This window comes from Sapajus apella, unplaced genomic scaffold (genome assembly GCF_009761245.1).
Source record: "Sapajus apella isolate SASKATOON/1434 unplaced genomic scaffold, GSC_monkey_1.0 scaffold17, whole genome shotgun sequence".
Lineage (NCBI taxonomy): Eukaryota > Metazoa > Chordata > Mammalia > Primates > Cebidae > Sapajus > Sapajus apella.
In genome coordinates, this window is record NW_022436957.1 from 11,324,156 (window position 1) to 11,346,661 (window position 22,506).

Consider the following 22,506-nt stretch of genomic DNA (forward strand, 5'->3'; position numbering starts at 1 on the left):
CCTCAGAACAAATAAATTACACAGCCTTAAATGTCAACAGTGCTGAGGATAAGAAATGCTGCCTTAAAACAATGCTAGAAATGAGACTATTCCTGTACAGTTGAGAATTCTACTATAGTAAAAATACTGAAATACTGTCATAAGATTCAGCCAAAATGAAGATGCTTTGCAGAAGTTAAATCTTGATTTTCCTGAGTATATTAACCACATGATAGGCGATTTGAAACACATTTCAAGATAATCATAAGATTATTAACCACTGGAATATATGTGTTTGTGTCCACACTCAAGGAATAGATTCTGTTGTCATTGGATTTTGACTATCATAGAGTAATGGGAAGTGGTTCTCCATTGCCCACCCCCTACCCCAATCTCCCTCACAAGCATAACTTGAGCTTTATCTTTCCTTGTGCACCATGGTGTATTGCATGAAGTATCTTACATTTTGTTTTTTAATTCAGAAAAGGGGCAGCAGAAAAGGATCAATTGAAATTAAGAAAATCAGATGCGTGGAGAAAGTAAATCTAGAAGAGCAGACGCCTGTGGAGAGACAGTATCCATTTCAGGTAAAGGGAAGAACGACAGTGCATTGGGTGGATAGTTCTTCCTTTAATTTTTCTATTGTGAACTCAGTATGTCTAGGAAAAATAATGATATTTCAAAACAATCTATTAAAACAACAATAAGGCTTGGAATATTCCCAAATGGTAGTTGGGCATTTTGCTAAAATTCTGTCCACCAAGCTGTCTTCCCTGGAGGGAAGGGAAGCAAGACAGGAGTGTAAGTCGCAGAGACCTGACTTGCCTCAGGTCTGATAATCTCTTTTAACAAACATTGTTGAGTGTCTCTGATGTGGTACACAGTAATAGGCATACTATAGGGAATAAAACATTGCCCCTATCCCAAGGCATTTATAGGGAAGTGAGAAAATAGACTAATACACAGACCATTACAAAGCAGTGTTAAGATGGAGGTCGGCAGAGTGCATCCATGGAGTCCCAGGATGTGGAAGCTTCGTTTCTCACTCCAAGAGGCTAGAGAGATATTCTATTGGAGGTGACACTCAGGTTGGGAAGGACAAGTAAGATTTAACCTAGCCAATATGAGAAGGGCAGTAGGACAAAAGCAGCCGCAGGTATCAAGGCACTGATGGGTGAAATGGTATGACATGTTTAGAGAGCACTAAGTAGTCCCTATGAATAAAGAAGCCCATGAGACAGTGAAAGAGATGAGCCTGGAGAGGTGACCATACTAAGGAGTTTTCATTTTAAACAATGATATGCTATGGGGTGTATGCTGACAGTACCTTTTGGAAGTGGCCTAATTTAAGTCATGCCCTACTTTTCTTTTTCTTTTCTTTTCTTTTTTTCTTTCTTTTTTTTGGAGACAGAGTCTTGCTCTGTCACCAAGCTGGAGTGCAGTGGCGTGATCTTGGCTCACTGCAACCTCCACTTCCCGGGTTCGATTGATTCTCCTGCCTCAGTCTACCGAGTAGTTGAGATTACAGGTGTGCGCCACCATGCCCACCTATTTTTTGTATTTTTAGTAGAGATGAGGTTTCACCATGTTAGCCAGATGATCTCGATTTCTTGACCTTGTTATCTGCCCTCCTCGGCCTCCCAAAATGCTGGGATTACAGTGTGAGCCATTGTGCCCAGCCCCCTATTTTTCTTATATCATAAAAACTTACATTTCTGATCTAAAGGTAGATGGATTGTCTTTCAGATGGCCTGACTACCCAGTGCTAGTAGTAGGAAGCTGTGGCTAAAAATGAAATACAATAATCCAGTTGATTAACAAACCATACTTCCCATTTGGAAAAAGTATTACCACGCCAGACACAATGGCTCGTGCCTGTAATCCCAGCACTTTAGGAGGCCAAGGAGGGAGGATCACTTGACACTGTGAGTTCAAGACAGCTTGGATAACATAGTGAGACCTCATCTCTATATAAATATTTTTTAATTGAAAAAAATTACCCAATTGGGAGAAACCAGGGGACAGCATGCTCATGGAAGATGCTGCAAACTAACCTCACAGAGGCATAAGGTGGTCAAAAAAACACAGGCTTTGGAGCCCCACAGAGCTCCTAGTCCCACAATTTATACTTGTGCAGCCATAAACACATATTTAACTTCTATTTCTCATAGAGTTGAAATAAGATTAAAATATTGAAGTAGCTAGGAAAGAGCCCAGCAACCAGTAAGATTGCTGTGAATATTTACCAACAAGAGTTGAATAAACCAGAGAAGGATCTGGAGAAGATATTGTAATCTTCAAACATTTAAACATTTGCCTTAAGAAATAGAAAATGATATATTCTGGGGATTCCTGGGATGCCACATGATGAAACAGATGGACGTAACAGGGAGACATATTTTTACTAAATGTAAGTATGAACTGTATAATAATCAGAATATATGGATATTGGCAGAGATGACATATGAAAGTAAAGAACATTCCATCCCTGAAGGTATTTTTAAAGATAGAGCAGTTAAACCTTTTCCATTGGACTGTAAGGAAATCATGCACTGGGTAGGCGAATGGACCAGATCAATCCTAAGACGCGTGTAATGTCTAACATATTATAATTATCCATGGTCTGAGGCATCCTTGATGAGAACTCATTGTTCACCACTACTATTAGGGGCATATTGCTATAATTTTCCAAAGTATAAGACTGTCTGGGATAAAACAAATTGATGGCTGGAGGATTTTTTTAAGCAGATTTTTTTTTCATCTAATTCCAGAGTTGATGTATACTATATAAGCAAACTCACGGTTTCTTTTGGATGACTAAAAGTTTTCAGGTGCACCAAAGTGAACTATGGTGCAATTACATATAAACACACCAAATATTTTCATTTCCAGATTGTCTATAAAGATGGGCTTCTCTATGTCTATGCATCAAACGAAGAGAGCCGAAGTCAGTGGTTGAAAGCATTACAAAAAGGTAATTCAGAAATGTTGAAAGAGGAAGGTCAAAAAAATGTCATAAAAGAGAGTCATCAAGTTTTGTGGGTTTTTTTTGAGGCTTGGTGGAGGAAAGATATGGCAGTAAAAAGACTCAATGCCAAGAAACAATCTACTGATTTTCCTACCAACCTCAGTGAACGTGTCAGACTCATCCTCATTTTTGCATTCTCATTGTTACACACAGGAAGCCTGTGGATCACATTCCCTGTCCCACACAGAGCCAGTATTGTGCTTTCCCAGCAGCTTAGGGAAAGCCAGGGCACCGGCTCTCCACTCAGTATGGTTGCCTTTACCAGGGGAAAGTCTAGGTTATCATGGGGCTATGTCAAGTCCTGTACCAGACTTTTGATGTTTATAGGAAGCTACAGCTAATACTGAGCATTTCCATTTGCCAGCTACTTTATCAAATATTTGTAAAATATTTTCTTAGGTAACCCTCTTGACAACTCTATGGAAAGGAATAATATTATTCTCTGTTTTTCAGACAAGTGAAGTTTTAAAATGTCATAAGTACAGTAATGAGGGACACAGAACTCAATTCCCTAAACCTGACTTTTTAAGCAATACATTGTAAATGCTAGGCAAAACTGAAGATTTAATGAAGCTTTTATCCAGTGATTTTTAAGCTGCCCTGGTAATAACTTTTGGTAGAAGGGAGAGAATCATTGTTAATAATTTGGCACGGTAGTATTTCCCTCTGTGATATTTTAAAGATGGATAATGGTGTGAAGACAACTATTTAACTCAAATGAATGGCTCCATTTGTGAAATTTCAGGTATTATGCTCCTAGATGGAGGAAGATTTTATTTTATTTTATTTAAGTTTTAGATTATGATTCTTTCTTAGTACACCTCAAATTACACACACTTGCTCCACTTTGATGCAAATACACCCTTTTCACACATAGGGCTTCATTTTTCTCCTTGCATAAAAAGGTTTAGCAACCCACTCTGCAGGTAGCAAGTGGTCCATTGGGGGACAGAAGCTTCCCTCTACTCACCACCGGTTCATTGAAATGAGAAAGGCAGACCCCCCCCGCTAGAGTCAGATACACCTACCTCAAAGTCCTGCTTTGCTCTGTCGCCTAATAAAATCACCTAACATCTCTGGGTTTCAGTTTCCTGACCTGTCAAATAGAAAATTACCTTTCTTTTCTCCTAGAGCAGCCATGGGCCATAAATGAGACACTCATAAATATATATATATATATATTTTTTTTTTTTGGGGGGGGGGGCGGAGTCTCTCTCTTTTTACCCAGGCTGGCGCGAAATCGCGATCTCGGCTCACCACAACCTCCGCCTCCTGGGTTCAGACAATTCTGCTGCCTCAGCCTCCTGAGTAGCTGGGATTACAGGCACTTGCCACCATGCCCAGCTAATTTTTTTTTTGTAGTTTTAGTAGAGACGGGGTTTCACCGTGTTGACCAGGATGGTCTCGATCTCTTGACCTCGTGATCCACTCGCCTCGGCTTCCCAAAGTGCTGGGATTACAGGCTTGAGCCACCGCGCCCGGCCCATAAATATATTAAAGTACCTTATGCACAAACATGAGTCACTGTGGTTACAGTAGGGTTTCTAGGAGGAGCTCTAAGATTCTGCTTCCCATTTAGTCTCCTTTGATGGAATTTCCTGAGCAGTAGGTGCTATGTCCTGTGTGCAGCTCTTGGTCATGCCCTGCTAGATCTCATGTGCCTGAGTAGCTCATGTGAAGACATATGAAATGTAAAAGAAGAGCAGAGAGAGAAGCAAAAACACATCTCCTAGCCCCTCATAAAACTGCAGCGTTTCCATCACTACAGCTGCCATATGCACAATAAGTGTTTTGTATCAGCTAGTGATGCTTTGGGCTGCAGGTAAAAAGACATCAAACAGTTGCTGAAACAAATCAACTTTTGTTCTTCTCCCACAGTAACAAATGCAAAGGTAGGCAGTCAGTCAAGGGCTAGTGCAGCAACTCAATGAAGTCACTAGGAATGCAGGGTCCTCCTAGCTTTCTGCTCTGTTAGCCTCACAGGCTGCTGGAGAGATTCCAAGCCTTTCCGTAAGCTCCTTGCAAACCTGTGCTTATGTCACATTATCCAAAACTATGTCTGATGGCCATTAATATTTACAACGGAGGCTAGAAGACAGTACCTTTTTTTTCCAGCCTCTGTGCTGGAAGATAGTGAGAAAGAAGGTGAGTGGGATTTACCATCAAGCTGGCCAACCAACCTGCTGCAGGAAAACAAAGAGGTCCTCCTGCTCAAATGTTCTCCCCTACAAAGTTTCATTGTGCCACGATGACTCCTCCTGCCTTTTGTGTCTATTATTTGGCTCCAGAATTATAAACTGAGGTAGACACTTAAGACAGAATTTTCCAGATGTTAACCCACACTTGGAAGATTTGGGCTGATTCAGTGGTGACATAGGAGTGTCAACTATCATGGTTCTGAATTCAGCTAACCAGATCTGGAAAAAATGTGCCCTTCCTTCAAAAAATTAAAACAGAAGGGGTTTGGCAGAGAAGTTGGCATCTGTACATTGCAATGTAGTAGAAAAAGCCTGATGAGTCTCAGATCTGGTATTTATTAAGCTTGTAAACTTGAGCAAGTTGTACTACCTCTCTGTACTTCAGTTTACCTAACTCTGTGAGAGCTGTAATAACAATAGCTACCCCTTAGGTTCTTGAATAGATTAAATTAAAGGATATATGTAAAGGAAAATATGTAAATGTAAAGTCCTATAGATATATGAATCTATAAGTTCCTCTTACAGTCACTATAAGGTGGTGAGACTGTTGCAATGTGGACTTTTGCATCTCGTTGGGAAAAGAACTAGTTACCCAGGAAACTAAATCCATGCAATGAGGAAATAATAGGAATCCCAACACATGGAGACCAGGAGCTTAGAGAACAGGAAGGCAAGTACTGTGTCCAAGAATTTGCAATGGCTATTTGGGACCAAAATCAGAAACTTATGTTTTGTAATTTTAATTCTTTTTGCTTTTTGTGATTTCTGTCACAATTTCCCTTTAATTCTCATTAGTAAAGTTTTTTTTAATGCCAGCATTTTCAGCTAAACTGAACTAAGTTACATTAAGGGAATGATATCACTAAAGCCCACTGTTTATTGGACACCTACTTACTCTGGGCCAAACACTGCTGAGTGCTTTACATACATTAACAGCCTCCCAACGACCCAGCAAAGTATTATCTCCATATACCTCCTTGAGTTCGGACTGTAAAGAAGAAGCAGAACTCTCCTGGGATCAACATAAGGAAACCTCAAGATGAACATAAAGTCAAGAGGGAAGGAGTTAAAGGCACACATAAAACCAGCCCTTCTCACCTAGAGACTTCTTATAATATACTAAGATCTTGTAGATTTCTCTGTTGTATTTCAAAAGAGGCTAATTTGTTATAGATTACAATTTCATTTATTTGAATTATACATTGCCCTAGTCCTACGGCTTTTTAAAATATGGACATATTCCTAGGAAAGTAGCCCCATAAACCATTCATTCCTTAGTATAAACATGTCAAAGTCACAAAAGTCAAAGAAGGAATGAGAAACTGTTGTAAATTAAGGGAAACTAAGTGCCATGTATGATTTTGAATTGGATCCTTGGTCAGAAAAAAAAGTGAGTGATTATTAAGGCTATTATTGGAATAATTAGAAAAATTTTAAAGATGAAATATATATTAAATAATAAATGTAGTCATAAAAAAGAATGCATTCATGTCCTTTGCTGGGACATGGATGAAGCTGGAAACCATCATTCTCAGCAAACTAACACAGGAACAGAAAGCCAAACACTGCATGTTCTCACTCATAAGTGACAGTTTAACAATGAAAGCACATGGACGCAGGGAGGGGACCATCACACACCAGGGTCTGTCAGGGGTTGGGGGGCAAGGGGTGGGAGAGCATTAGGACAAATACCTAATGCATGCGGGGCTTAAAACCTAGATGATGGGTTGATGGGTGCAGCAAACCACCATAGCACATGTATCCCTATGTAACTAACCTATATGTTCTGCACATGTATCCCAGAACTTAAAGTAAAATAAAAATTTTAAAAATTAAAAATAAATAATCATAATAATAATATTGTATCCATGTTAAAGTTCCTGAGTTTGATAATTGTATTATAGTTATATAAGAGAATGTCCTTGTTAATATAAGTTATATACGGAAGCATTTAAGGATGACATTATTTAGGTCATACCATCTACTACTTACTTGCAAATTATTAAGCACAATATAATAATGATTTTAAAATTTAAAAAAAAACATATGTACAGAGAGAAAAAGATAAAGCAAATGTGACAGTTAATAATCGGTGAATCTACGTAAAAGGCATATGGATGCTCATTGTATTAATCTTATTCTTGCAACTTGTCTGTACATTTGAAAATTTTCACAATCAAAAGTAGATGGAAGTGTATGTTTATCTGGGCCTTTTTTAAACTTTTTGCTAAAATTTATCCCCACACTCCCCCTTCTGCCACAGGAAAACACTATGTGCTGTAACCCACTCACTTTCTTTCCAGATATATCTCTAAAATCCTAACATCAAGCTGATCTGTATCTGCATTTTACTAGCTATTTTTTCTTCAAAAATGATATGTTACTGTGTTGTTCTCAACATACTCATGGTTAGACTTTTCTTTTTTCTTTTTGGCTCATTAATGTTTGAGTGAAAGATGTGTATCCTTCGGGAACTATTTGCCCTTACCTTGATTGCTGGCCAAATGGGGTTTCTATTGTTCTGTGATAACAGCACTTACTGAATGTGTTTCTCCTCTTGGGCCAGTGCTTGCTAACGTCTTGTTTTCTTCCTGTCTGCTCCTCAGAGATAAGGGGTAACCCCCACCTGCTGATCAAGTACCATAGTGGGTTCTTCGTGGACGGGAAGTTCCTGTGTTGCCAGCAGAGTTGTAAAGCAGCCCCAGGATGTACCCTCTGGGAAGCATGTAATGTGTGATCCCTCTGTTGGACGGGACCTTGGGTGGATAGTGCTCCATTAGGTTAAAACTGCCAGAGGCCAGAACAGTTTGCCAAAAAACAAGATGTGCCAGATTGGTTGGCATCATGAAAATTCACCCTTGCAGATGCTATGTGACAAATGAAATCTCATTCTGGGGTCATTTGACTCATGGACATTAAGATAATAACAATATTAACATCTGTAATTCTTTTATTTCATGAGAAATATTTTTAAAATTTGAATCATTAATCAAGCAATGAGCTGTTATTTCCTCCCATAATTTTTCCTGGTTCAAGATAAATGCCAAAAAGGTAGAATGTGTTGGATATGTCGCCATGGTTCAAACAGCTAGGTTTCCAACTTGATAAGAAAACCAGCTCTCTCTTCTTATAAATTACAAAAGTCATAAACTGGAAAAACAATATTCTTTTTTTAAAGTACACAGAAAGATATAATTTAAGTAATACTTTTTATAACCATATATACTAAAATGATGGCCAAGTTTTAAAATATATATTTAAAGGAGTTTGCCATTCTGTATATGTGTGTTAATTTCTTAATGACATCAGAAAGGGCTTGCTTTGTGTGAAATCAGATTCTATCCAGAGTTGTATTCCCAGGGAACAACAGGGACTTGTATATATTTAAAGTTTAAAATTATTTAACATAAAGTTTTTGATAAATACAAAATGGGAAAACTTATTTTGGTAACAGTTTTACCAGCCTGGACAAAATATGCCTGGATTACAATGACTTTAAAGAATTGAATGAGATCAGCTACAGGATAGAACGTCATGAACTGGAAAAGATACAGGCACATGAAATATTTTTTAAATTCACCTCAAAACAGTATTGACACCCAACAATCACGTTAATGTTAATATTGGTCATTTTACCTCCCAAAACCAATTAACAAATACTCATTGTGTTTTACATCCTAATTAGACTATACAATGAATATTTATTAATCTTCATTCAATCACATTGCTCTTTATACTCATGAGTTATAGTGATTTAATGAACTATACAGATTGACTGCACATGGGTCTTCCCTCCACTGCAAGGAAAGGGAGTAATGTCTGAGGAGTAATGTCTCCTTATGGTGTTAATCATTTTCCCCAGTAGTTTAGTCTATGGTCTATTATCATTACCTAGCAGGTCAGATTCTAGCTTTGACCATGCCCTAAGTTTCTGGAAGGAGCAGGATAAAGGCCAGAGAGAGCACTGCCTTGGGATTGCCTTCCTAGGCTCTGTCTGTATGACATTCACCACGTGGGTGCCACAGGTGCTGTGCCTCTGAGAAAAACTATAGAGTGTAGAGGTTTTATAGCTCCTGAGCAGCTGTAATACTGTCTATCTGCCCAAGTATAATTTATTCCCTTAGCTTCTTCTGCTGAACTACTGGGAAGTCCATGGGCATAGCAGCTAAAAGAAAAAGTTGGGTATCTTTATTTCTTTTTGTCCAAGATGTCTTGATCCACCCTCTTTCCAAGATACATAGCCTACACAGAGTTAGGGATTATATAGGAAAGCTACAAAATCAATCCAGATGTTGTGTCTGGATTCACTTAATCTAGAGTATTGCTCACACAAACTGGTTCATTCTTTTAATTCATAACATTGAGTGTTTCTCTTTGCTTTGTTTAAAGTTCCTTCTGATATTACTTTGTTTTAATGTTCAGATGCTGAGCTGCATATTGCAGTCAGTGAAGAGAAACACAGAGTTCCTACCTTCCCAGACAGAGTGGTAAGTCAACATTTTAAAAAGGTTTTTATGGTCAGGATCTATTAAATAAACCAATAGTTTCCAGATTCGAGACTAGAAAATGTGGAATTCATTTAGACTTCTCAGCAAAAAGAGAAAAAACATGAGCTCTAGATAATAGCTATGGGTGGTATTGAATAGTGGGTTCAAATATAGAACCATTGTAATATCGTATATTTTTGTATTTAATTCTTGTGTCTTTTCCTAACCAGTAAGCCCATAAATAGTCACCAAAAAAAAAAATGGGTGCATGTGGGAGAGGTCCTTAAGATAGCATCACACATAATAGGCAGCTGTTATTAACTGTCATACTTTCCTTACCACCAACATGGCCAATACTGCTTTGTGGAAGTATCCTGGTGTTGAAATAAAACTCTATAGGACAAAAGCAGAAAACAACATAATTCTTTCTCTCCATTATCCCTTCAAAACTGTTTAGTGGGCTTTTTTCCCCGCCTCCAACTAGAGTCTTTGCCAGATTCCATAGTTTTGCAGTCATTCTCAAATGATAAAAATTTCCCCGTTACTTGTCATGAGAACAGCCTCTGAATTGTTCCATCCAATGTTATTTATCACATGACTGCAAACATCGTGCCAAGTTAAACATCCTTCACCTAGCTTGGGCCTGCATACCTGGCAGCCTGCTTTTGGGGAGGGATTTTGGAGGGACTGGGATTCATGGCCCTTTCAGAGTTAGGTTCAAGGAAGATGAGGTCTAATTAAAAAAAAAAAAAAAAAAAAAAAAAGATACCCACATGTAGCTGGTCCTATCATGATTTGGTGGTGGTGGTATCTGAATGAGTTTTCCAGCACTGATTCTTTATCTCATGGGAGACTTTTGGGAATTTCCTACTGAGGGGCAGATCCGCATGTAATTTTATGACAGGGGAGAGATCTTAATCCTCAGCTCCTGGCTTTTCAACCCTCAACCTTCTAAGATGGCTGTCAGCCAACTTTTTCCTAAGGGTGGAGTTGGCCTATAGGAAAACAAACAAAACCTTTATTGCTCTGGCTAATTAAGCTGTCTGCAGCTCTTTCTTGAAGTACAGGCTACTACTCTCTTTTTGCTCTGCTTTCTTGGGTTCATAGCCACAGCCTCCTGCTTTTAGGCTTCCCAGGCAGGTGTGAGCCTCCTCAAATGGCAGGATACATACAAAATGGCTTCCCAATGGTTCTCTGGAAGCTCATCTGAAAGCAAGGGGACATCTCCATTCACCTATTGGGTCTATGGTGTCTTGGGTACTTATTTTCAGCTACACACATTTGCATACACTTACTTCTCTCTAAGTAAAAGCCATATAATTTTTGTGAATCAACATGAAAGACAAAAATAATTCATTATTGTAGTAGACTGAATAATGTCCCCCAGATTTCATATCCATCTAAAACCTCAGAATGTGATCTTATTGGAACTAGGACCTTTGCAGATGTAATTAGTTAAAGATCAAGACGAAATCACACAAGATGAGAGTGAGCCATAAATCTAATGACTAGTAAAAAGATGAGAGGACACAGAGAGATACACAGAGGAGAAGGCCATGTGAAGAACTAGGAAGAGATTGGACTTATGTTACCACGAGCCAAGGAACACCTGTTTCTTAGTCCATTTGTGTTGCCACTAAGGAATATCTGAGGCTGGGTAATTGATAAAGAAGTTTATTTGGCTCACCATTCTGCAGGCTGTACAAGTAGCATATAGCACTGGCATCTGCATCTGATGAGGGCCTTAGGCTGCTTCCACTCATGGCATAAGGGAAGGGGAGCTAGTATATGCAGAAATTACATGGTAAGAGAGAAGAAACAAGAGAGAGGGAAGGGAGATGGCAGGCTCTCTTCAACAACCAGCTCTCATGGGAAATCATAGAATGAGAACTAATTCACTACCATGAGAATGGCACTAGGTCATTAATGAGGGATTCGCCCCTAAGAACCAAACACGTCCTATTAAGCTCTACCTCCAACACTGGAGATCACATGTCAACATAAAATTTGGAGGGGTCGAATATCCAAACCATAGCAACTTGGAACCACCAGAAGCTGAGAGAGGCAAGGGAAGATTTTCTCCTAGAGGCTTCAGAGTAAGTACAGCAATGCTGAAACCTTGATTTTGGACTTCTAGCCTCCAGAACTGTGGAAGAATAGATTTTTGTGGTTCTAATTCATCAAACTTATAGTAATTTGTCATAACAGCCTTAGAAAACAATTATAATGGTTTGGAGTTTTTACTTTGTTATTAGCAACATTGCTGTTCGGGTTTGAAAATATGTTTCCATCCTGAAGCTTGAAAAGTATGGTCCTCTAAAATACCTAGGAGCAATGTCCAGATCAGGCAAATCTACAGACAAAAAATGTGATCAGTGGTTGCCTTGGATCACAGTAGAGATGAGAATTGGCTGCAAATAGGTATAAGGAATCTTACTGGAGTGATGGAAAGACTGGGCTGTGGCGATGGTTATACAAGTTGATATATTTACAAAAGTCACTGAATTCTGCACTTTAAAAATGGTGATTTACCAATAAAGTTTGTTTTTGACAACTCTAAGAACAGAAGATAATTTAAGAGCCAGAAACCATTGCATCTAGTCTCCTGCAGGAAATTCTTTGGGTGATATATTGAAAATTATCAGTTAGGCGAATCAGTGGCTAAGGGTTCATAAGCCTGTTTTGATTATAAGCTGCCCAAATGAACAAGGGATCAGAGAGGTCATCATGTAAAGTATCTTTTTCTTTCTTTCTTTTTTTTTTTTTTTTTTGGTTGTTCTTTATTTGTTTTTTTTACCAGAGTATTAAGTAGAGGGTTTATTTTCTGAATGGAGGAAATGAAAATCAGCTCTCTAGCTGTTCTGTTCGAAGAGATTTCCTTAAATGATTTCCATTTAAGGAACTTCCCAGTGCATATTTCTTTGGAGATAGCCTATCTCACAGCTCACAAATAACACTGTCTTGCATAACTAAAATTTCCAGAACATCAAAGTCTTAACCCCAAATAAATGAAATTCCTGAAAAAAGTAAAATACAGTATGAAAAAATATTAAAAGCATCTCTCTCTGTCACACATGCACACACACACACATACATATTATGAATTTTTAACTGAAATATAACGTGAACACAGAAAAGCACACAAATCCTGTGTTCAGCTTGATGAATTTTCACAAACTGAACACTTCTCTATAATCCACCCTCAGACAAAGAAACACAACATCACAGAACCCCAGGGACACCCTGATGTTCCCTTTCAGTCACTACTGCCATACAAGAGTAGTTACTAACCTGATCTATAACATCATAGATTGTTTCCCTGATTTTGACTTTTATATGAATGGAATCATAAAGTGTATAGTCATTTATTGTGTGTCTTCTTTTTTACAATTTATGAGATTTTTTTTAGTATGTGGTTGTAGTTTATTGTCATCATTGTATAGAATTCAATTGGGTGAATATACAACTGTATTGGTTTCTTATTGCTGTTCTAACAAATTACCACACAAATTTAGTGGCTTAAAGCAATACACATTTATTCTCTTATAGTTCAGAAGATCATATGTCTAAAATGGGTCTTGCATAGCTATGTTTCCTCTGGAAGCTTTAGGGAAGAATCTGTTTCTTTGCATTTTCCAAATCCTAAAGGTTATTTACACTCATTGGTTCCTGGCTCCTTCCTCTGTCTTGCGGAACCAAAGAGTCATAGCTCCTCTGCTCTCTGACCTGTGCTTCCATTCTCATGGCTCTCTAATCTCTGACCACCTTATCTCCCTTTTATAAGGGCCCTTTGGATTACATCAGGCCCACTCCCACAAAATCCAGCATAGTCACCCCATCTCAAGACCCTTAACTTAATTCCAATCTGCAAAGTCCCTTTTACCATGTAAGGTATTCACAGGTTCTGGGAATTAGGACATGAACACATTCGGGAGACCATTATTCAGCCTTCAATAACCACATGCTTATTATTTTATCCTCTTGATGGGCAGGTAGGCAGTTTCTAGTTTTTATCTAATTAAAATAATTCTACTATGAACATTCTTTTACAGGTCTTTTGGTGTCACTGTTGGGTATATATACATATAATTTATGACTCATAGAGTATGATGCACACCCAGATTTAGTAGATTCTGCAAACAAATTTCCAGTGTTGTTGTACCGCTTCATATTCCAACCAGAAAAAGTATGAGTTCCAGTTACTCCATATCCTTGCTCATACCTTCCTTCTTTCTTTGCTTCTTTCCTTCCTCCCTTCCTCACTCCCTTCCTTCCTTCTTTTCTCTCTCTTTCAAGAACTGATACACTTTAGTTGTCAGTTACCGGTACCTGAATCTGTATCTCATCGTGATTATTAAAATCTCTTCCCCTCCAAAGCTGAAGATACCTCGGGCCGTTCCTATTCTCAAAATGGATGCACCATCTTCAAGTACGACTCTAGCCCAATATGACAACCACTCAAAGAAAAACTATGGCTCCCAGCCACCGTCTTCAAGTACCACTTTAGCCCAATATGACAACGACTCAAAGAAAATCTACGGCTCCCAGCCAAACGTCCACATGCAGTATATTCCAAGGGAAGACTGCCCTGACTGGTGGCAAGTAAGAAAACTGAAAAGGTAATCCCCAGCTTTCAGACGGGCTGCCCAGCATGTAGAGTAGACACTACCCCACTGTCCTGGACCTCAGCCTCAAAGCTGTTGATCCAAGCCTGAGGCCGTCCTCTCAGAAAATGTTCAGTGCTTGAGCCAGAAGCCTGGGGAAGTAGTGGCCCCACTGGTGCTGAGAAGCATAGATTTTCCATTTAGATTATCTAATCTAATGATCTCAGTAATACATGATCATTTTATTCCCTTTCCTTTCTCCTCCTTCTCCCCCCAAGTATCTCCACATTTAAAGAATACAGAACCTTTAAAATCTATTCTTTATATGAAAGAGCTTAGGATGGGCTTACTTTTATAATGTGCTTCAGCATCACTAGCCAAATGACAAATAGCATTTCAAGCAAGGCCATGGCTTGCCTTCTTAGAATGCATAACCTCACCTCTCCTGACCTGATTAGTCTTCTCACGGTTTTTAGCCTAAAGATTTCATCTAAGGCCAGAATTGAAAATGCCTTGAAGGCAATAAGTAAATTATGTGTGTACATATCTCTGGGTCTGGCACTGAGTTTGCTCTATACTTGATGCCCAATAAATGTTGAATTGAATTGCAAGATGACCAAATGGAAAGGGTCAAGTGACTCCCCTTCCTTATTTCCTGCCTCAGTCCTCCTCCCCATGACATTGTCTATTATCTGCCATCTTCTCACTCAGTTATCAGCACCTCTGCAAGGTAGTCATGTCTGCCTTTCCCCACAGTGGATACAGAGCATCTCTCTGACTCACCGTGTATCTCTTTTCTTAGTTTTTTCACATGTCCTTTTATTCCTTTATTTTTTCCATCCTCATCATTTTTGCCTAAAGCCAATTACTCAAAGTTCCAAAAATACAGGGCATATGGAATTTGAAATAATGTAAGTGTATTCTTCCTGATTTTTTTTTCATTATAACAAGTCATGGTCCCTTTCATTCCAAAGTGGAGCTAGAATCCTAGTGTATTAATCTATACCTGGTGCCTGAGGCAAGGGGTTACATTGGCATGCCTGTTGCCCACCATTCTTATGGAAGGAGAGGATCAGTAAAACCAGATACAAGGAGAGTGGAAGTCATGTTAATTGTGTTCCAGGTCCCCTCCCTGACAGAAACTCCAGTGATTCATTGAGAGAGGTGTGAGGTGAAACAGACTTACCTGTTTTCAAATAACTAGGAAGAACTGTTGATTCACAGGGGGTTGCTGCTCAGCTACTAACTCATAAATTGTCGGATTCTATCTTTACGTAAAATGTCAACATTTTGTTCATCATGGATTATTCGCATGAATTTTTATTTTAAAAAATATTTCATTAAAATACTATTTATCTTGATTATTGACTTTTTGACACTCCCTTAGATTTGCACCTCCTTAGATTTAGTCCCAACTGTGGATTTTCCCTAGAACTTCAGAAAGCTAGTTATTTTAACACAGGATTGATTGATTGCCTCTTAGCATGAGCAGCATTGCATGTGCAAGTGAATTATAATTGCTAAAAGATCTTCATGGAGCTTGAGTTTTTAAAGTGCAGCCATGATTCTCAGCTCATATATGCCATCATATTTTTATCAACTTTCTGTCATTATTACTATTCCCCTGAGCTTCTTTTTAATCTTTTTTTTTTCTGTTTAGTATGATAATCTATGTTCCCATTACAGCATTTGAATATTACGGAATATTCCATTTACATTCCCCTAAAATGTTTTCTATGCACATGTGGCCATGTGCATACAAAAGCAAGTAAGTTCTCACGATAGTCTTCTTTGACATTTGTTCTTTTCACTTGACATCTTCAGCATTTTTCTTATTTGAATACATGAGGATACACCTGACTTCTAAATTTTTTATTTTGTTTAATTTTGGTAAAATATACATAACATAAAATTTACCATCTTAATTATTTTTAAGCACACAGTTCAGTAGTATTAAGTACATTTACATTGTTGTGCAACTTATCTGATTATTTTTAATATCTGTAAAGTACCCATTATATAAATACTAGGTAAACCTAAGTAATGCACTATTGATGGACATTTTCCACGTGTTTTTTAAAATAACAAGGCTAAATAAAAGCTATTCTAGTGGGCAAGGCTCTTTGGGAAGGTAGAGAGAAAGCCATGTTAGTGCTTAAGGGCTTTCTCTAGGCATTCCTTGAAGTTGAGCCAGTGGAGCATTTCCTTGCTAAGGAAGCTTGTTTCTATGAACTGTGGTTTTGAAAAAAAAAGGTCTGGGCTATGAAGGCAAACAGGAAATAGGTCCTACATTCCAGATAAAACAGCCTTTAGGCTTTGAGAGGTAGGCACTTCTTCATGTTCTGCTTAATACCCCAAATGAAAGAGATAAAATGATGTATGGCAGAGGATGATGAAAATCCTGCTTATCCATCTGTGCCCAGAAGGAGCAACAAGATGAGCATTGTCAAGAATTTTAATTGTAGTCATAATAGCAAAGAGGAAAATAAGTTATTTAAAAATATATAAGTGACAGAATGCTTGCATACCAATAAGAAAATCAGGGCAAATCCAGTCGAGATGATTCATTAAATTAATTTTGATTTTCGATTGTTTGGAATCATTATGAGCCATTATTAACAATTTTCTTTTGTTTAGAAATGTTGCCAAACTACTGCTTTTATTAGAATGCCTGAAAGAACCAAAATGTGAAAGTAACTCATTAGCTTAACTTTCCCAAACAAGTAAAATGTGTAGGTCAAAATGTCAAATAAAGCTAAAACATATCTGAACAAAATTGCTTTTGTCATTTAAAATTTATAAGTAGACATACGTTTATAAACTTATGAAATGTCTCTTTTTTGCAGTAGCAGCAGCAGTGAAGATATTGCATCCAGTAACCAAAAAGAAAGAAATGTAAATCAGAGCACTTCAAAGATTTCATGGTAAATCAAAGTCGGTTATTCCTCTACACCCAGAATACGCTTTCATTTTCAGGAAAACTAACCAAACTTGCAAAAATTTTGCAGCTAGGCTTTATACTTAAGGTAAATATAAACCAAATAAGTCCATGTAGTTTGCCTCTCTGAACCCTGAATAGATGGCTTGTAGGTTCTAGTTTTTCTTGCACTGATTCATCCTAGCCAGCATCCATGGCATATACCAGTAGTAGTACAAACATTAATATTCCTGACTCAGGCATCTCTAGCAGGAGGAAAAGCAACCTAGAGTTGAATAGCTCTTCCCTAAGAATAGCTATATACACAACCCAATTTTTTTTTTTAACTTTATCCTACAGCCATCTCTGAAGGAGTCTTCATCTACTTCATGAGCCCGCTTTTTGGAAAAAGTCAAAGAAAGACAATTTCCCGTGGGGGCCTCCTGGGGACCTCCTGTATCAAAGAGCCATTCTCTCATTAAAACTTGCCATGAGCCCAACTTTCGAGTGACTCTGTCTTTACTGTTGCTGTGTTGATACCTTCCCAAGTGCAGAAGGAGAAACCTAACAGTCGAAACATTATTTAGGTGGATAAAATCAGGGTGGGATTTCATATTGCATGGTTAGGCACTTGGATTATTTCTTGGTGCTTTTTTGCACTCATGTTTTTCCCAACTCTTCTTAAGGGGATTCCCTGAGTCAAGTTCATCTGAAGAAGAGGAAAACCTGGATGATTATGAGTAAGTATTGAAAGTCTTTTGCGTTCTTCTAAAATCAGACATAGATACTTCTACTCTCTTCTCAAAGACATTAAAACAGATGGCTGAGACCTCAGAAGGCTGTATTTATGTGGGTAAACTCATGTGAAGTTTTGGGCCATTTATCTAGATGACAGGTGACAATGAGCTGGGTTGTTACCAATGAAAATATTTTTCCCAAAACTGGGTTATCTAAATTGGCTGCAAATGCTCATTGGACTTATCATATGTCCAGCATCACCTTCATTTTGCTTTGTCTTTGTAGATATAGCATAAAATGTTTTTGTTCACTATTTCTTTCCTGGAGACCTTTAATTAAGGTGATGTTTGAAAGTTCTTATTAACACTGAGTAATAATTTTGGAGAAGTTATTAATGATGCAGTAATTTTACAGAGTAGCACAAATGAGACCATGAAAATGACCATATCTATGTCAACAGATCTCTATTCTTAGGATGACCTTGTCATTTTTATTTATTTATTTATTTTTGAGATCTAGTTTTGCTCTTGTCACCCAGGCTGGAGTGCAATGGCACAATCTTGGCTCACTGCAACCTCTGCCTCCTAAGTTCAAGCGATTCTCCTGCCTCAGCCTCCCAAGTAGGTGGGATTATAGGCACCTGCCACCACGTCCAGCTAATTTTTGTATTTTTAGTAGAGACAGAATTTCACTGTGTTGGCCAGGCTGGTCTCAAACTTCTCAAACTTCAGGTGACCCACCCGCCTCAGCCTCCCAAAGTGCTGAGATTACAGCCACAGCTCCCAGCCAACCATGCCGTTTAGCATCAAAATTGGGATACTTTAGAGAGAGAAAAAGCGCACTATTAAAAATTATACCCATTAATAATAACTTAATTGTACATTTAAAAATAACTTAAATAGTGTAATTGAATTTTTTGTAACTCAAAGGAGCTTGAGGGCATGGATCCCCCATACTCCATGATGTGATTATTATGTATTGCATGCCTTTATCAAAACATCTCATGTACCCCATATATATATATATACACCTACTATGTACTCACAAAAATTAAAATTAAAATTACATCTGGACATCAGGCATAAACTGGACTTTTCTGGCAAATAAGAATGTGTAATCACCCCCAATATACTGAGAAGGTTGGCCTAAGTGGGTATTAAGTTTCTTTCCAAAATCTAAGGGTCTATCATTCTATAAAAAGGGATGAATAATTGTCTCCTAGATGTAAAGATTAGTGTTAAGAAGAGGTAGGAATAATAGAGCATATTGCATTTTTCAAACACTTGATACCAAATGTAAAGATACAGAATTCACTTGGACACTAAGATTGCATGTTTCCAGTTCTATTTATGTACAAGTGTTGTATTATTGACTTATTGGTTACATGTGGAGCGAGAGCTTTTACAAAGTACATGCTACTGTTTTCACTCCTCCTCTCATCTCTAAGACAGCCTGGCCCTTTGCTGTACCCTCCACCTCTTTGTGGCATGGTCTCTTCATAACCTTCTAGCTCTCTTCTGGCTTTACCTTCTTCCCTAACATCTATTCTCAGGAAAGCATTGATGGAATAATTCATACTAAGACATGAAAGACTGTGAATGAGCAACCCATGGTCATTTCCAAAGATAATTACACTTTAGTGAAGCACAAGGACTTGAACCAATGGGAGTCAACATTTAATTGTGGATTGTAGTCTTTAGCATTTAAATAAATTGGAAGTCTTTCTCTGATTGAGTAAGCCCAGATATGACCATTTAGACAGTTTCTATTCCCATCTTTTCTAAATGCAAGTGGTGTGTGAGAGACAGACATTGAGGAAATTCTCAGGGAAGACTTGTCCTCTTCAAAATCAAAGAGATACCAAAGGGAGCTCAGGATTATAGAGCTATAGGATCTGCAACTATAGCTCCCAGCTTCCTATTCTATCAGTGTCATGGGAGTATTTGTTTTATGGCCATAGCCTCATGAGCAATTCCAGTCAATTCCATGAAAGACAGACATACTAAGCACTGAGATTTAGATAGAAAATCATGTGTTAAGACTAGGCCTGACCAGGCATAATGGCTCATGACTATAATCCCAGCACTTTGAGAGGCCGAGGTAGGTAGATCACTTGAGCTCAGAGGTTCGAGATCAGCCTGGGCAACACAAGAAAACCTCATCTCTTCAAAAATACAAAAATTAGCCAGGCATGGTAGTCCCAACTACTTGGGAGGTTAAGGTGGGAGGATCACTTGAGCCCGGGAGGTCGAGGCTGCAGTGAGCCGAGATCATGCCACTGCATTCCAGCCTGTGTGACAGAGTGAGACCCTGTCAAAAAAACAAAACAAAACAAGAAACTAGGTGTAGGACTCTGCTGCTCTGTCATTGAAATATTAAAACATTCTTTAAAACAATAAGAAGTAGGCCCCAGCAAAATTATGACACAGGCAACGTTTGTATGTGTGTGGGGGGATATAATGTACAGGGTATGTAGGTTATATCACCTTGCCTCTCCAGACCTCTTTCCCGATTCCTGATTTTCTTCCTTATATTCCCCTGTAGGTATATATCCTGTATCATATCCCCTGAAGGGCCTTTTGATTAGCTAATATTACCTTAAAATGTTGACTAATAAGAAAAACCATCAGTTAATATTTCAAGTGTTAGTTATACAGTATCCATAATGGTAGAGTTACAAGAGTCTTTCAAACTTATCAAGATCAACCCTCTCCCTAGTTTTACAGGTGGGGAAGTCCAAGATCAAATGAGGCCAAGTGGCTTGTTCAAAGTCATACAATTACATACTGGAAGTTATGCCTAGAACTCAAACCTCCAAGCTGGCTGGCCTAAGACTTTTTTTTTTTTTTTGAGATGGAGTCTCACTCCGTAGCCCAGACTGGAGTGCAGCGGCATGATCTCGGCTCAATGCAATCTCAGCCTCCCAGGTTCCAGTTCAAGCAATTCTCCTATCTCAACCTCCCAAGTAGCTGGGATTACAGGCACAAGTCACCATGCCCCGCTAATTTTTGTATTTTCTAGTGGAGACAGAGTTTCACCATGTTGACGAGGCTGGTCTTGAACTCCTGACCTCATGATCTGCCCGCCTCGGCCTCCCAAAGTGCTGGGATTACAAGTGTGAGCCAACGCGCCCGGCCTAAGGCTCTTTATACTTTATTGAACTGTTCACCAACTGATATCTCTTCCCAAAAGTCATACAGAGATTATACAGAGAATCACTTCCTATCCATTCCTGCCCAGTTCTTTGATACCTTCTGCATTGATTTTTTCCTACAACTTATCCCTTCTACCCTCACTCTCCTCTTGTACTTCTTTCCTCTGCAGATGTTATCTTCTAGCCAGGGGGTCCTCCTACTCCCCCAAACCCATACCGCATCCAACCTCATGACATACTTTTACTCATTTCCTTAGTAGGACTTTCTGTCTAAAGCCCAAAGGCCACAGACATTGTTGCCCTCACATGAGAAACAGCTCTTGGCCTGTTGAGCTTTACATATAAAGTAAAAGCATTTGATTTGAAAATAGATGCTATAATCAAATTATTACAAGGAAATTATATGGTCGGGAGACAAGGGCTTTCATCCTTGGCAGCCCTGACTTTCCCATTGGAATATTCTTCATAGATCTAATCTCTAGCCCTTACTCAAAATGATAAAATGTAGGAAAACTTAGAAGTCACCTAGAAGAAAACCAAAGATTCCTAATGTCAGCCCATTTAAAAATTAGATGTGCAGGCCCCATCCCAACATCAGAATTTGATAGTGGGAACTTAAGCATCTGTATTTTTGAAAAGCTCCTCAAATGATTATCTTGAGTAGTTAGACTTGGAAACCCCTGACGTAAGCCAATGACTCATTTTACAGATTAGAAGGTTGAGTGTCAAGTTATATAATCTAAAGCTTATTAATTCTCAAACATAATATTTTTCCTTTTGCAGGTGGTTTGCTGGTAACATCTCCAGATCACAATCTGAACAGTTACTCAGACAAAAGGTAAATAGTCTTGTCTTGAAAACAGCCTCACAGAATCTCTTTGTATTTTGGGGCCCAGAAATTGATGCATTTCTCATAGAAACCTTGCCGTTAATTATATAGTCAAGCCATTGTAGTGCTGCTTGTCCGGCACTGTGGGTTGCCAGACCCTTTATGACTAGCCACTACTTCTGTGTCCATTATCTATCACTGCATAATAAACCACTCCTAAATTTAGTGGCTTGAAACAGCGGGATTTATGATTTCTCATGATTCTGTGAGTCAGCTGGGCCAGCAGCGCTTAGGCACGTTTTGCTTACAGGCACTCCTGTGGCTGCATTTGGCTGGTAGATTGACTGGGGACTTGGGTTTAGCTAAAGGCAGTCAACTGGAGTTCCACAGTTTTTCCCAAGCAGCCTCTCCATGTGCCTTCCTTGGACCTCCTCACAGCATGGCAATTTCAAGGCAGTGATTCAAAAGGACGAGCCCCATGCAAGCACTTATCTAGTCTTTGCTTTTGTTGTGTTCGCTAAGGTCCCATTGGTCATAGCACGTCACATAGCTCAGCCTAGAGTCAGTACAGG

The 22,506-nt window shown here is 38.7% G+C and overlaps 1 protein-coding gene across 4 annotated transcripts in view; it reads left to right on the forward strand.

Moving 5' to 3' along the window:
* The window catches only part of BMX (BMX non-receptor tyrosine kinase), a 57,784-nt gene that overhangs the window by 8,382 nt on the left and 26,896 nt on the right, over positions 1 to 22,506 (forward strand). For 3 of the 4 annotated variants that reach the window (XM_032285954.1, XM_032285957.1, XM_032285956.1), the window contains exons 3-10: positions 462 to 566; positions 2,872 to 2,953; positions 7,812 to 7,931; positions 9,628 to 9,692; positions 14,070 to 14,311; positions 17,143 to 17,220; positions 17,900 to 17,953; positions 21,889 to 21,943. In XM_032285954.1, coding sequence (XP_032141845.1) covers positions 462 to 566; positions 2,872 to 2,953; positions 7,812 to 7,931; positions 9,628 to 9,692; positions 14,070 to 14,311; positions 17,143 to 17,220; positions 17,900 to 17,953; positions 21,889 to 21,943 — 801 coding nt within the window. The remainder of the gene's footprint in view (positions 1 to 461; positions 567 to 2,871; positions 2,954 to 7,811; positions 7,932 to 9,627; positions 9,693 to 14,069; positions 14,312 to 17,142; positions 17,221 to 17,899; positions 17,954 to 21,888; positions 21,944 to 22,506) is intronic. The other variant, XM_032285955.1, reaches the window with a different exon arrangement.